Below are 14,000 nucleotides of genomic sequence, written 5' to 3'. Positions count from 1 at the left end.
TTTTGAGAGATTGTGCTCACAAGAATGGGCTGGACGGACAACCAGAAAATATTATGCCTCCCAACTCAGCTATTGCTGGCGTGGAGGCATAAAAATGGTAAGCACAGGAAACTGATCACGCTTACATTTTTTTAAAATTAAAATATCTGACAGTTTTGAACAGTGGTAATATTTCTTGTAGACATCTAAAGCTGATCTTTGGTCACTCTTGCATGTCTGCAGTCTACAAGTCTTCCAGTCCAAATGTCTCCCGAGTACAACAACCCAATAGATGAAACTAAAGCACATCTCTGAGCCGAAGCCTGAGACTTCCATTTGATCAATTTGTATTCAAACTCAGATCTTTAATTGAACCAAATGTGTCTTCCTCTTCAAGTGCTGTTATATATATCTTGATCTTAACAACACAATTGATTGCCTGTGCTTTTTTGCAAGTAAACCGGCCTGTTTTGTTTTTTTCCTTCTCCATGCATCAGCGTCTTTGTACCACATGATGTTACATGTGCAGACATGAAGGCTTCAGCACCCATTGTCTTCAATTTGAGGTCTCTTGGACCTGACAGATGAAATTCTCACTTTGTAAACTAATCAAATCTGATCTGATGTCATGTACAGTATTGAGAATCTCTTCACCTTGACCCTAAATTTTGAAGAAATGCAAAATTTTTAGCAGCAGACACTGCCTTGAAGTTTATAAAAAATTGTCAGTGTTGAAGGTCATGTGGCTCCCTTATTTAGAAAGCAATCCTTCATCTTAATGTGAAGGGCATAGAAGCTAAGTGAGCAAGGGTTTCTGTTAGACTTTTTTTGGGTACAGTTGAGGTGTGAAGCCAGAGTCTGTGACCTACAGAAGTCAGCATTGGTGTGGCGGCAGCCGCAGCGACTCAACAGCAGACACACGTCCTTCCTGAATGCCCGGGTGAAGAGGGTGTACAAGAAAGGGTTGCAGAGGGAGTTGATGGGATAAAAAAGGATGAGCAAGATCTTTGAGTGAGACACTGTTATGAGGGGCATACGCAAGGCTGCAGAGATGGCGAAGAAGGATATTGGGGCCATGCACACAAAGTCTGTGAAAATGAGCACAGCCATGCGCTTGGCAATCTTGGTGTCTCCATGGCGAGAAGAGTGCTCTGGGTTTCGAACACTCAGATATATGCATATGTAACAGTAGCAGACCAACAGGAAGGCGGCGACATTGAGAATGAGCACAGCGACCACGTAAACCTGAGAGCCCAGTGTGTCGATGTCCATGGGCAGACAGATGCTCACTTTGCTGTAGCTGCTTACCCCCACAAGAGGGAGCAGGGCAACCACCAGAGAGAAGCCCCAGCCTGCCCCCATTATGGCTGCCACATGGTGCATCCGCAGCCTCTTGTTTACATGCATGGCATTAATGATGGTGTGTCTGCGCTCAAGGCTAATCACAGTCAGTGTGTATACTGATAGCTCGCTGGCAAACACTGTCAAAAACCCTGCTGTCGCACATCCTTGCCCTGTCTGCCAATCCGTGGCGTGGTTGTAATACTCATGACGGGAGTGGTAGTCCATGAAGGCGATGAGCATCAGGTAAAGCCCCATGCAGAGGTCAGCGAAGGCCAGATTACACATGAGGAATCTGGAGATAGTTAGTTTATGGCGGCTAATTAGCAGCATAGCCAGAACAGCCAGGTTTCCCGTTACAGCGAACACCGTAATTATCCAGGTGAGACAGCGCAGGAAGGGGAAACCCAGCAGGTCCTCACAAGGGTTAAAAGCATCTGGCTTTGGCATGCACTTGACAAAGGGGCTGTTAAGGCAATCAAACTCCAGGTCTGGATACTGAAAGTTGATGTCATCGATGAGGTTCACACCATCTGCGGTGGGCTCTCTGGAAAATACACAGATTAAGATAAAGATCCTACAGCAATTGATCAGGAGGAACAACACTGCGTTTTCTGATTGTGTCACAGTAAAGCACAAAAACAATCCTGTATGAGGCTGCCTTACTGCCGGATTTAGTTTAAATTCAGCCAAAGTTTACAACTGTATTTTATCCTGTCTGCTGTATGTCCGCTATTATACACACACATTGTATGTATGCGCATCATGGGTTATAATGCATTATAGACATGAGCTTTATAGAAAGTGTCTTTTTCTGAGGAGGAGGAGGATAATCAAATGTTTTTGGGAGAACAGGTGAGCTTGTTTAAATTTTTCCTCGTGCCTTTGTATTAGGGGGTTATTCTTCCAATGATATTTCATATAGAAAACGGAGTAGGGGTGGATTTTTACAATTAAATGCATTAAAAAAATTTAATGTTTCATATAAAGTGATGGTAAAAAATAAGTTTAATTGTGTGGTCACAGTTTTCAGTTTATAAATGCTGCTGCTTCTCAAGACCAAGCGGAGCCCCTGTGTGCTGCTTTCCCGCTGTTGCTCAAAGTGAAGGGAGTTAACCCTGAAGTCACTTCACTTCCTGTCAATTTTCAAAGTAAAACAAACTGTGCAGATAGTTTTGCTTTACTTAATCAACTATGGCGTGCTATGACGTATGGACATATGCACGTGTTGTTTTTACTCTCACTGCCAGAGTAGGGGATAGCAGGTTTAAATTACTGCAGCGGGGAAAAGGCAAAAAAGCTAACAGATTAACTAAATGACCAACAATCCAAAAAGTAAAAAACTTTGTACATGTAACCCAATATATTCACTTTTTTTCTCAACTGAGCCAGGAATAAAAAAAAAGATGGGAAAGGAGAATTATGTTGTGTTGAAATTTTTCTCAAAGCCAAGAAAGAGTGCAACAGTGAATTATACACACTTTGCTAATGATGTTGTGTTGGTGTCGGTTTCACTTTGTTTGAAGTTTTTAACATACAATGTGAACAAAAATCTGAATGCAAATAATCAAACTGCTGAATGACTGTGCCATCAGACTGAAGCCAACCACGGCAATAAATCATCCCTGGCGTTTTAGTGAAAATTCTTGGGTAAACACTGGAGCTGATGACAGTCAGAGAGATGTGACAATAATGGGTGTAATTTAAATATTCTGATGAGATTATTCAAACAAGACAATTACTCATTTCTGACCATCACACTGAAATAACACATCCGTCCTCATGCTACAATTGTACAGGTTGAAAATTACACTCAGAAGTCAACTGAAATTAGAACTTTTGTGCCTGGTACAGACTGACCTACTCCACATTTAAAGACATTTATAAAGGAAGGTGTCTATTATGATAAATACTTGTTCTTGACAAACAACTCACTCTACTTTTAACTAGATTTATACAGGTAGCAATCCATTTAAAAAGAGATATCATGTCTGACAGAATGACCTACTCCACATTTCACTACATTTATAACAGCAGGACTCTATTCTGATGGATACTTGTAACTGACAGAATGACGCACTCACCATTTAGCTACATTTATGCAGAAGTAGTCTTTTTCTGTTATATATCCTTACCTGACAGAATGACCTACTTGACATTTAACTACATTTATACAGGTAGTAGTCCATTCTGATAGATATTTGCATGTGTGTACCATCGGGCCTGAAAAAATTCTAGGGGACAATGCCTGGGCACTGGTTTGATGGAGGAATGTCTACCACAGTTTATCTATACATGCTACCCACATTGTTTGGATAGAAAGTTGGTTGAAAATCAGCGAAGTATTCCTTTAAGTGGGCAGTGAAGTAACTTACATTTCAGCTTCGCTCAGGTCACAAAGTTTTGTGAAGTTCTTTAAGGCACTTTCCCTTTAAATTAAAAGAAAAGGAAAGGTTAGACCACACAAAATGTCAATAAACTCCACTGCTAATTACCAACTGATGATCTGTATTCACTGGACAGAGTTCTTTATGCAGATGTGAATGGATATGCCACATCTCCGGGAGCGGTTGTCGGTTACCTTTGTTTCCGATGCCATGTGTGGAAGGCACAGCAGTGGCTCGGGTACGTGAGCTCGGCCTCCAGCAGCTCAGCCAGGCTCTCCAGTGGAGGGAGGGTCTTCAAAGCGAAAGTAGAGCTGGCTTTCAGAAACCTCACCTGCCTCAGTCCTTTAGGGGGCAGGGAACTTAGAGCTGTGAAGGAAACATCCCTGAAATCACACACACACACACACACACACACACAGAATGTAGACATATATTTCAGTAAAGATAAATGAAATAAACCAATAAAATATAGTGTTTCAATAAGGCACTGGACTACAAGTCGCTAGAACATATTTGGTCTATCTTGTCTAAGGTTAAAATTATCCTTGTATATTATGCCATAAAAACTGCCATAAAAATATCAAAGTATAGTATGCCAGAAAAATATGTCATAAAATGGTCATAGTATAGTGTCCCAAAAAAGTCACAGAATAGTATGCCTTAAAAAATGTCATAAAAAATGCCATAGCATGGTATGTCTTAACAATATCATACTATTATATGCCATAAAAAGTGTCATGAAAAGGTCATAATATATTCTGCCTTAAAAATATCATAAACTATCATGGTATAGTATGCCATCAAACATGTCATAAAAAAACATCATAGTATATTAAGCCCTAAAAATGTCTCAGAAAATAATTTTCTAGTACGTAATTACAAATGTCATAAAAATATATTTCAGTAAAGAAGTGAAAAAAAATAATACAATACAGTGTTTCAATAAGGCACTGGACTACCACAAGTTGCTAGAACAGACTTGGTCTATCTTGCCTAGTGTTTCAGATGTAATTTTTAACTCTGTTTAAAGGTTATAAAGTCAGCTTTTCCCACAAAAAGAACCATCATTTGGAGGTAAGAAATGCTGTGACAGGCAAATCTCTTAAGTCTCTCATAGGGCACTCTATTTATTAAGCCATCAAGAACCATCTGGAGAGATGCTCGTTCATAATAAAAAGACACACAGAAGGTTGTAAAAACTGACACAAAGGACTGAATACATTTTACACAAAGCCAAATAACATTCAGGATCTACTTTGCCCCCTCATTTGATTGCATTACTTGCAACCTGGCATTCATTAAATCTGAATATACCCCGAGGTACCTCTCTGGACCCCGTACAAGCAAAAAGAAGACCTTTGGCTTTTCCTGCATGTCAGTGGATACCACAACTGTAATTCATAAACTAAGATAAGAGGAAATTTCATATCTACAACACGGGGTTGCTTACAATCAGAGACCTTGCAAGCTGTATGCCCAGCAGACTGGGATATTTGCTAACTAATCAGTATTCTGCAGGTCTGCTTGCCTTGTTGGTTGTTTACACAGACAGGCTGTCACCGCCCCAATGTTTATACAATAAAATTATAAACATTGTTATGAATATTAATTTTGCTTCACTGACCTAGTTCAAATATGGTCACCTTAATGCTGTTGATTTAAACAACAAAAGATAGTTAATGTATGACTGTCCTCTCTTGTATTTAACTTTGCCACAATCGTGAATTTTCCTGTTTTTATTTTAATTTCAAGGACTAGTTTATTTTCAACAGTAGTTTAAAGTACAGTTACTCAAGTGCCATTTCAAGGTACTTCTAAGTACTTGACACAAGTATTTATTTTTTATATACGTAGTGTTTAAAAAGCGGGGGCGTTCCTAGGATTTGATGACATTGGTGGCTTAGCCTGGACCCCAACAGGGGGGTCCTGATAGGGTCCTTTCTTGGGATTTTTAAAAAAAAATTATTTATTGGATGAACAAGCTCTATTTTAATGCTTTATTATGCACTCTAAAACTACAAAACTATTTTTTTTAACTTCCCAGAAAAATTATGAATTGTGATGAGAAAAAATATACGTAGTTGTTAGTTGAGTATTGAGTACAGTATACTTTACAAATGCTATCATGAAAATCTGTAGACAAAAGCTGGAATAGCTCCAAATGTATATTATAGGGATATTTATGAAACATTTGGGGCTGAAGCCTCAGACGCCCAGGCTTAACAACATCACTGAGAAAAAGCAGTGTAGATCGTAGTTGGTTCAAGTGTAGCCCGCAGGCCTCCTGGCGGACCTCAGAAAAATGGGACACATGAAATGGATGCATTACATTTTAATCATCTGCTCCATTTGTATAGTCAGAATACTTTTGACTTCTGGAAAATGATAAAGACATTCTCTTTAATCTGAATTATTGTCACTTACAGAGAACTTGGACCCATGGCTCCTTCAAAAGCATTTTCCTCAATTTCACTGAGATACCTGTTGTCTCTCAAAATCCTACAAAAAAAAAAGAAAAGACTACTGTAACACATGTGACCTCCAGGCCAAACAGCAGTTTAGCAGTGAACATGTTATATGAAAGAAAATTAAAGATGACATTAATGGCCAACAATGCTCCTCAAACCATTTTTCATCCAGTTTTTTGTCTTCTCAGTTTGACACTGAGGAAGATGACTTTATTTTTAGACCACAGGGTGTCTGCACATATCTCGTCCCCATCAACATTCAGCAGTATGGGGCAGAGCAAGAAAACAACAGGGCATCCAATCTTTGTTTAGTCTTACATAACGTTTGTTTACTGGTACACTCAGTTTGTTACGATTAGAAAAAGAAAAGCCTTAAATCTGAACGGCACACTTAACAGTGTACTGTATCAGCCTGTATGCTGTTGTTGTTTAGCATGAGGGAATAAACTTGATTATCAACATGCTTACAGTGTGTTGAGTTTGGTTCCACTGAATGCGTGACATTCTATTTTCCTGAAGCCGTTTCTAACCAGGTTCCTGTCAAGGACAAAATGTTATACATTTGCTGTCAAAAGCACCCATTGCCAAGGTCAAAGAACTGAACATCCAATTACATAAGCATATTGAGACACTTCAAAACACATTCTTAACAAATGGTAACAAACTGTTGCCCTTAGCTTGGATAATGAGGCAAAAAAGAAGTCAACTCCTGTACTCACATGTCAACATACTCCTCTGTGATACCCTGGAAAGAATTGGCAGGAATGATGTCAATCCTCATGTTGTCTGCCATTTCTCTGTACACGGAGGAGATAACATTCACTCAGGCTGTTTGGCATAATTATCAGTTAGACAAAATTATGCATATTCATACAAAAGAAGAGCAGCTTAATGAACTGTGACCCAGTCAGGGGGTTTGCGGCAGGGTTGGTGGCATTGTGACATTGATAGATAAAGGCAAAACGGGGCTCAGAACAAACAGCTTGGGCTCTTCTTTGAGTTATAACATGAACAGGCAGTTTTGCAACATACAGAAAGACACTAATCCAGGTTAGAGACCCTATTTTTAAATGCCATTACTTACAGGATAATATTTGGCACCAGGGAGGAGATAGTTGTGAAGTCTGGGAAGAGAATCAGCCCTGTGTTGGAGATGCTTCTGTGAAGACGATGAGCAGCAGAGACAAATGATTGTGAGTAGATAAGAACAAATCTCTCCTACAAAATGTCACGAGGTCGCAGATTGTTTCAGTTTGTAAGAGAAAATTTCCAGTTCAGGTTAAATGTTATTTAACACATCATGTCACTATCTGATTATGACCTTAACATGTTTCTTACATTAAACTTGCAACAATGAATGCTAGATGAATAAATAATATCTCCAAATCTTTCAGTGAATGAGTATATGCCCTTCTGTTTTTCTTTATTCTTTTTCACTGTTGTTTAATAAACATGCCTGAAAACTGGGTTTGTAAACAGTAGAAAGCACATAGAGGCCAATGAAAATATTATAGTTGTTTCTTCTTTTTTTTATATATCCATTACTTTTTTAGTCTCTCATTCAAAATTCCTGCAGACTCATTTTAAATTATGTTAGAGCACCACTTGGATTAAGACGGACAGTATTTTGTGGCACCAAGTCATTGCATTGTGCTGGAAAAAAATCACGAAAATATGAGCGTCCACCCAGGTGGTGCATCACTGTCGATAAATACCTGTGACAGTTACAGAGTCATTTGTACTAGTAATAAATGCCAACTGTAGCCAACCAAAAACTGTGATATAATGACGTCGTTATTCAAGAGGCGTCGTTTTGTTCACGTAGGATTAATTTTCTTTCTACTGAACTACACCCGCCAACCATAACGCCATTAATGTATACACCTCATGCAGTCACGAGCATGAGTAGATGCATGCATCCTTCTGCATGATGATGCAGTTGGTGGGTGTAGTTCTGGAGATGGAAAAAAGATCCTACATGAAAACGGCTCACAAAAATGTCTGTTGATTACTATGAGTGAAGAGGTCATGATTTATGGAAAGAGACATTGCTGTTGAGTTTTCAAAGTATTTTTTTGGCACTTTGAGCACCACAAGCTGAGTGCCATTTAGTTCCATTAAATTAAAGAGAGGCCAGGCATCACTACGTCAATATCCCCAACACTCGGCAACTTACACCGAAACAATCTAGATAGATGAATAGAGGAAAAAAATGCCTATTTTTGATTTTGGGGTGAACTGCCCCTTTAAAATGCCCATCGTTAGATGGGCCTTTATTCACTAGATTTAAAATATAGTCATGTGAAGTTTGAAGAGCAGATCAGGGAATGGTACTAGCTGATCCACTTGCAGGTCAGTAGGGTTTAAATGGAAGGATAATGATCACACAGAGCAGAATGACTTACAAATATTCCAGTTTGGGCAGGTCAGTGAACGCCCCCTTTTCAATAACCCTCAGACTGTTGATATTCTGCACTGAACTGCGGGAATAAAAATGAGGAAAAGTATCAGCAATTACAATATTGCTGTCAGCGGCTGTCAACAAACAAACAGAAAAGCCCATTCATACATCAGCCGCTCTGAAAGTCAAGGATTAAACACGCTGCTTTGTAATTGAGAGACTAATCCTGTGAAACTTAAATGCAATGCAAAACACGTAGCAGCTGCTCGAATGAATAATTCCTTTCATCGTGCTGTTTGAATCTGACGTGTGGCGGAAGGTAAAGTGTCACTTACATTTGAGCCAGGCTGTGGAGGGAGAGGAAGGCATGTCTCTGTATCTGTGTGATGCAGTCGCTCTGGGAGATCTCACTGTGGCACAAAGACATGGCTCCACATCAGTCAACAGATTAACAAGAGCGTATAAACAAATTACTCCTGAAATGTCTCAGATCAAGCAAGTAAACACCAGTTTTTAGTGTAACAAATATCAGGAGTGACGCAAGTTATGGCTTTCTCTCCTTACTTACTTTTTAATGCACTTCTTTTGGAAATAGGGCAGAGATGACTGATATTGAGATACAAGCCATGAGGGAAATATTTAAATATCACCAACGACAATTCACACTTGTAGGGCACTACGATGCACATGCTTCATCTCATGTTTTGGAAAAGCTCCAACCATACATCAGGGATGCATCTGGGCCAGGAAGACTAAGTGAAGATGTTTAAGAAGGAGGACTAAACAAAGACGTTCAGAGACAAACAAAGTCAACAAGACTTCTCGATTCGTCCTTGAACACTTTGTTTTCTGATGGCTGAAGTCCCTCTCTCTGAGCCGCTCTCCATCTTCCTTTCGTAATCATCGTTTTCTCCCACTCTGCTGTAATCAACCGACACTTTTCTTAGGTTAACGTCACTCTACTTCCATCTCAAACAAAGAAAAACCAACAATTAGATGACTCCCATCTGTACGACTTATATTTTTTTCTTTCATGCTCTCCTCTGATTACATTATGTATAGTGTCATAATTACCACTTACAGCTCATAAAAGCTTTTTCACATGTAGACGAAGCTGTGCCAAGATTTCCAGTTCAGCGTCCACGGTGACAAACCACACACACCTCATGTCATTCCACCTTGACACACGTTACTTACTATGGTGCTAAAAAGACAAAGGATCACAGCGTGTAACCTCATTTAAACTGGATTTATCGCTGAAAACTATTTCATGATAGAGACAAGATTTGAACATAATAAAAACATTATGTTTTAGTACTGTAAGTATCTGAGACTGATAAGACTTGTCCCTGAGGAGCAGAGCAGAAAACTAAAACACACTCAACACAAACTGGCTCACAAATGATTTCACCACAGGCTAACACACGTTATCTGCTCATCAAACTGTTACTGATATGTTAATTAAATGGTGAAACCAATTCAGGATAATATGGTGGCTTTAGGACTCAGTACTTAACAACTGTAAACATGATAAAGACGAGACCTAATTAATCAGCAGTTAAAAAGAAAGAGGTTATATGTTCTGTCGATTCTAGGTAAGATATTCAGCTGTAATTGGATTTGCGCTGACTCTTTTTTTACTGATAGGTATCGCTGCGTTGTCTGCATTCTTGTGGGATTTTCAAGTCAGCTGGTTTTAAAACGACTAAACTTTGAAGTGTCAGTTAGCAGCATCTGACCCACCCATTAAGCAATATAAGCAGTTGCTAAAAACAGATTTTTAATTAACATTTAATTTTCTAAAGAAAAGCTGACAACATTTTGTATCATTTTTTTTTTTTACCAACAAATAGTGATAAAACAATAAGCACAGAGACAGGTGAAATGGACAATTAAAAGGCTAATGGGTAGAAATCTATCACTTTCTGACCTCTACCCTTTAATCTGAATATTTTTTATTTTCTACCTGGAAGCATAAAAGAGACAGCAGGGTTTACCACACATCTGGCACCACAAATTGATTTTCTGTTTTTGGAGCTGGACTGTCGTTAGGAGTGCTGTTGAAATATGTTTACCACTCAGTTATTTATTGCACCGCACTCTCGGAGTGCAGAGTGTACACTGTGCACAGACGGGGAAGCAGATTGCCAAGCTCAGTGAAATGAAACTAAACCATTAATTTTGCTGTCTCTAAAAGTTAGCTGTCACTTGCCTCTGCAACAGCTGCTCTTTACATCTGTCCATCTGATGTGATCAGCTTTAATCAGATCAATGAATCAATTATTTATCCAACATCTGAAACTCCACAAACTCAATGATGCAATGGGAAATGTAAAATGTTCATGTTTTACCTGTTACTCATAATTTTTTCCTGAGTCTTGGGGAATTTTACATTCTTATATTTACTGTGCTCCTTTTGTCTTTTTTTCTAATATGATCTCTGTATTAGACTTCACACTTGGTTCAGTGTCACGTGAAGTGCCAACATGCCACAATGAGCCCCTCCAAAACATATCCAGCTTAGGGCCCCCAAAATACAAGGGGTGGCCCCATCTATTTGACCTTTATTGTGTCACAGCAGTGGGACAAATTTTACAGTTTTCTTCCTTTACAAAGATCATGTTTAACAAAAAATAATTTTCATCTGATTCCCAGTTACAGGTCATTCAGCTCCACTTCATGTCCCATTACTGTATGAGACAAATACCCAGCAGCAGCTAAATTGCAGTCATGTGAAAATGTAAACAGAGCATCTGTTAGAAACATGATGACATGGCATGTGGGCGAAACTTTGACTACACATTCACTGAGTTGGTGATCACAGCATGGGAAGTAAATTGAAAGCAAGGCATTAAAGTGAAGTGCAGTTATGTTAGGATGTAATGAATAGTCATAAACAAATGATCACCTCTTCCTCCATTGCTTTTAATGTACAAGCATTTGGTAGATATCTGATGTAACAGTTGAGTTTATTAGGTCATAAAACTTTTTGTTTTCCTTTTTCAAAATTATGTTTCAAATATCAAAATGGCTAAATATTAGACATTTAGTACAGAGGTAATTTTTATTTCCTAACTTGATTTCTGAAAATTACGTAGTTTTCATTATTGTAGATAGAGTGATATGAAGTGTCCACAAAATTTGAGTCATTTTAAAGAACATAAAATCATAACAACACCACCGGCAAAAACACTCTTCATACTAGTGATTATGAAGAACACTATAATAATACATCATGCCGTCTACTACTTATTTATTTTTACTTATTTAACTTAAATATCTGGTATTGTACTTGGAACCAGGTGGATGCGTGTTTGTGTCCTGTAGAAATACTTTGTCTTACTAATACTATATGCTCCTACATAATTGTTAAATTGTCTGATTCAACAAATATTTTAACTGTATTTAGGGCTTAATTCGCAAAGGACTCATACTATAAAGAAAGTACTTTTTTTGTTTTTGTCCTATGCATACATAACATTTCCTCACAGTGAAAAGCACATAGGCTACTAATATAGTACTTCAGATAATTACATGTTTATTCAGTGTCATTAACAATGTATTTCTGGTTGAGTTAATTGTCCAAATTGTGTCATATTCTAAGACTGGCAACATTAACTGCATTAATTAGGTAAAATGCATTATTTATCTGCTCATTTTTAAAAGTTTCACTCAAGTTTGAATAGTCTTCTTTGCTTGTATGTTTTATTGGGGCTAAAGTGTCTCTTTTCTGAGCTAAACCAAGTTTTAATACACCTACCATATATTTCTTCACCCAGTTAAAGCATTTAAGACAAAACAAGGAACTTACATTACTGTAATGTTGATCAGGTCCTTGAAGGCATGAGTGGGGACTTGTTTCAAGGGCAGATGATTGAGCCTTCTATAAGATAAGTAAAGTTGAAAGCCTCATAAGTCAAACGGGAAAATACAGACAACAGAAAAAAATCAATTTATCCTTAGACATTTCATTTATGATAGGCTACATTATATAAGTTTAACCAAAATCCCATGTAAGAATATTGAAGTGACAGTAAGGAAAATAAAAATGATTAAAAGTTAATGAGAAGCCAGAACAACAAAAGAAAAGCCAAATGTGAATACCAAAAGGGCAGTGATGGGCTCAGTCCTTCTACACGTTTTGGACTGGCATACCTCAGACACTGAAGCTGAATTAAAAGTTGGGTTACTTACAGTCGAGGCACGGATGTTGCTCCTGTCCGAGAGGCCAGCTGAGTGTCTCTGCTGCACTGAAAAGTGTCGGCGCTGCAGCGGCAGATGGCCGGACAGGTATAAGCCCAGCAGGAGTGCACATTCAGGACACCGGACAGCGCGACCAGGAGCCAGACCGCCCGGGGAGCCATGCGTGTGACACCGGGCCACTCACCGGGGGACTAAAAAAAATACAATAACTAAAAAAACTCTGCTGAATCTCCTCAAAGTTGAAGGAAAAAACAACTACTCAGGAATTTCTGACATGCCAACCAAAGACGGAAGGCTTAATAAATGTTACGGTCTTTTTTTTTCCGCCCCACCTGAGCTCAGTGCGTTACAGGACCTGCTGCTGCCTTCAGGTGCCGTCGTAAATGCGAGATCACAGCCGGTCTGAACGGTTCAACTGAGTGAATCTAAGGCGGAATTTTCTTTGACAGCTCGAGCGGCAGAGATGTGACGTTCAGTGGGTGGAGACCATTTAAGCTCTGTCAAAGACTGGCGTTAAGTGAGGTGGTGAGGTCAGTTTTGCTTGTTAGAAATCAGTATTCAAGAGGGGAGAGTAACTGTAGCCTTTTTGACAGTCAGTGAACTATTGAGTATTTCTTTTTAATTTTTTTAACTTTGGGGGTGAAATATTTTAGTTATTTTTCAACCATATTTATCTTCAGCTTGCTTCGAAAATGATATTTTTCTCTCTTTGTTTTTTTTTGTGTAATTTTTAATATCTGCACCCACATAACAATACCAATGAATCCTCAAGTGACATTTTTAATTGTTAAAGGAACATGACAGGGGGTCTACAAGTATTTGCTCTATAATGTATGTTTATTTTAGGACAATTTTCCATTGCTTGCTGCAGATTTGGAGCGGCTGTGGCTTAGGAGGTAGAGTCCAGTGATGCCAAATGTACCTACATGTTAAAGACCATTCATTCAATGTCCGTAACCACTTGTCCTTGCAAGGTCGCGGGGGTGCTGGAGGCAATTCCAGCTGTCATTGGGCGGAAGGTGGGGTACACCCTGGACAGGTTGCAAGACTATCGCAGGGCCGACACCCCGGAGACCCCGAAACGAACTCACGCAGACAAGTGGAGAACATGCAAACTCCGCACAGAAGGGCCCTGGGCCATGGACCAAACCCTATTCCAACCCTCTCGCTGTGAGGCAACAGTGCTAACCACGACGCCACCGTGCCGCTGTTTCTACCACA

General features: G+C 39.1%; 1 protein-coding gene across 1 annotated transcript; it reads right to left on the bottom strand.

The window, feature by feature from the left end:
* Window positions 1-717: 717 nt before the first annotated feature.
* On the bottom strand, window positions 718-12,943 carry LOC121954385 (lutropin-choriogonadotropic hormone receptor-like). The gene is made up of 11 exons (XM_042501851.1): window positions 12,771-12,943; window positions 12,388-12,459; window positions 8,912-8,986; window positions 8,581-8,655; window positions 7,260-7,334; window positions 6,895-6,972; window positions 6,644-6,712; window positions 6,132-6,206; window positions 3,902-4,090; window positions 3,696-3,749; window positions 718-1,867 (listed from the first exon to the last, which is right to left on the bottom strand). Exons 1-11 carry the CDS (start codon window positions 12,938-12,940, stop codon window positions 718-720), a joined length of 2,082 nt encoding a protein of 693 aa, XP_042357785.1. The 5' UTR covers window positions 12,941-12,943.
* Between the last annotated feature and the right edge of the window lie 1,057 nt (window positions 12,944-14,000).

The sequence above is a fragment of the Plectropomus leopardus genome, chromosome 15 (genome assembly GCF_008729295.1).
Source record: "Plectropomus leopardus isolate mb chromosome 15, YSFRI_Pleo_2.0, whole genome shotgun sequence".
In the NCBI taxonomy this organism is placed as follows: Eukaryota; Metazoa; Chordata; class Actinopteri; order Perciformes; family Serranidae; genus Plectropomus; species Plectropomus leopardus.
Note: the sequence above shows the minus strand (reverse complement) of the source record. Positions and strands in the feature narration are given on the sequence as shown.

Coding starts and splice junctions, on each gene's coding strand:
- LOC121954385 (XM_042501851.1), bottom strand. CDS start 12,940: ATGGCTCCCCGGGCGGTCTGGCTCCTGGTCGCGCTGTCCGGTGTCCTG. Junction 6,973..7,259: donor CTGGTGCCAAATATTATCCT/GTAAGTAATGGC, acceptor CTCCGTGTACAG/AGAAATGGCAGACAACATGA. Junction 4,091..6,131: donor GCCATGGGTCCAAGTTCTCT/GTAAGTGACAAT, acceptor GTGTGATTTCAG/GGATGTTTCCTTCACAGCTC.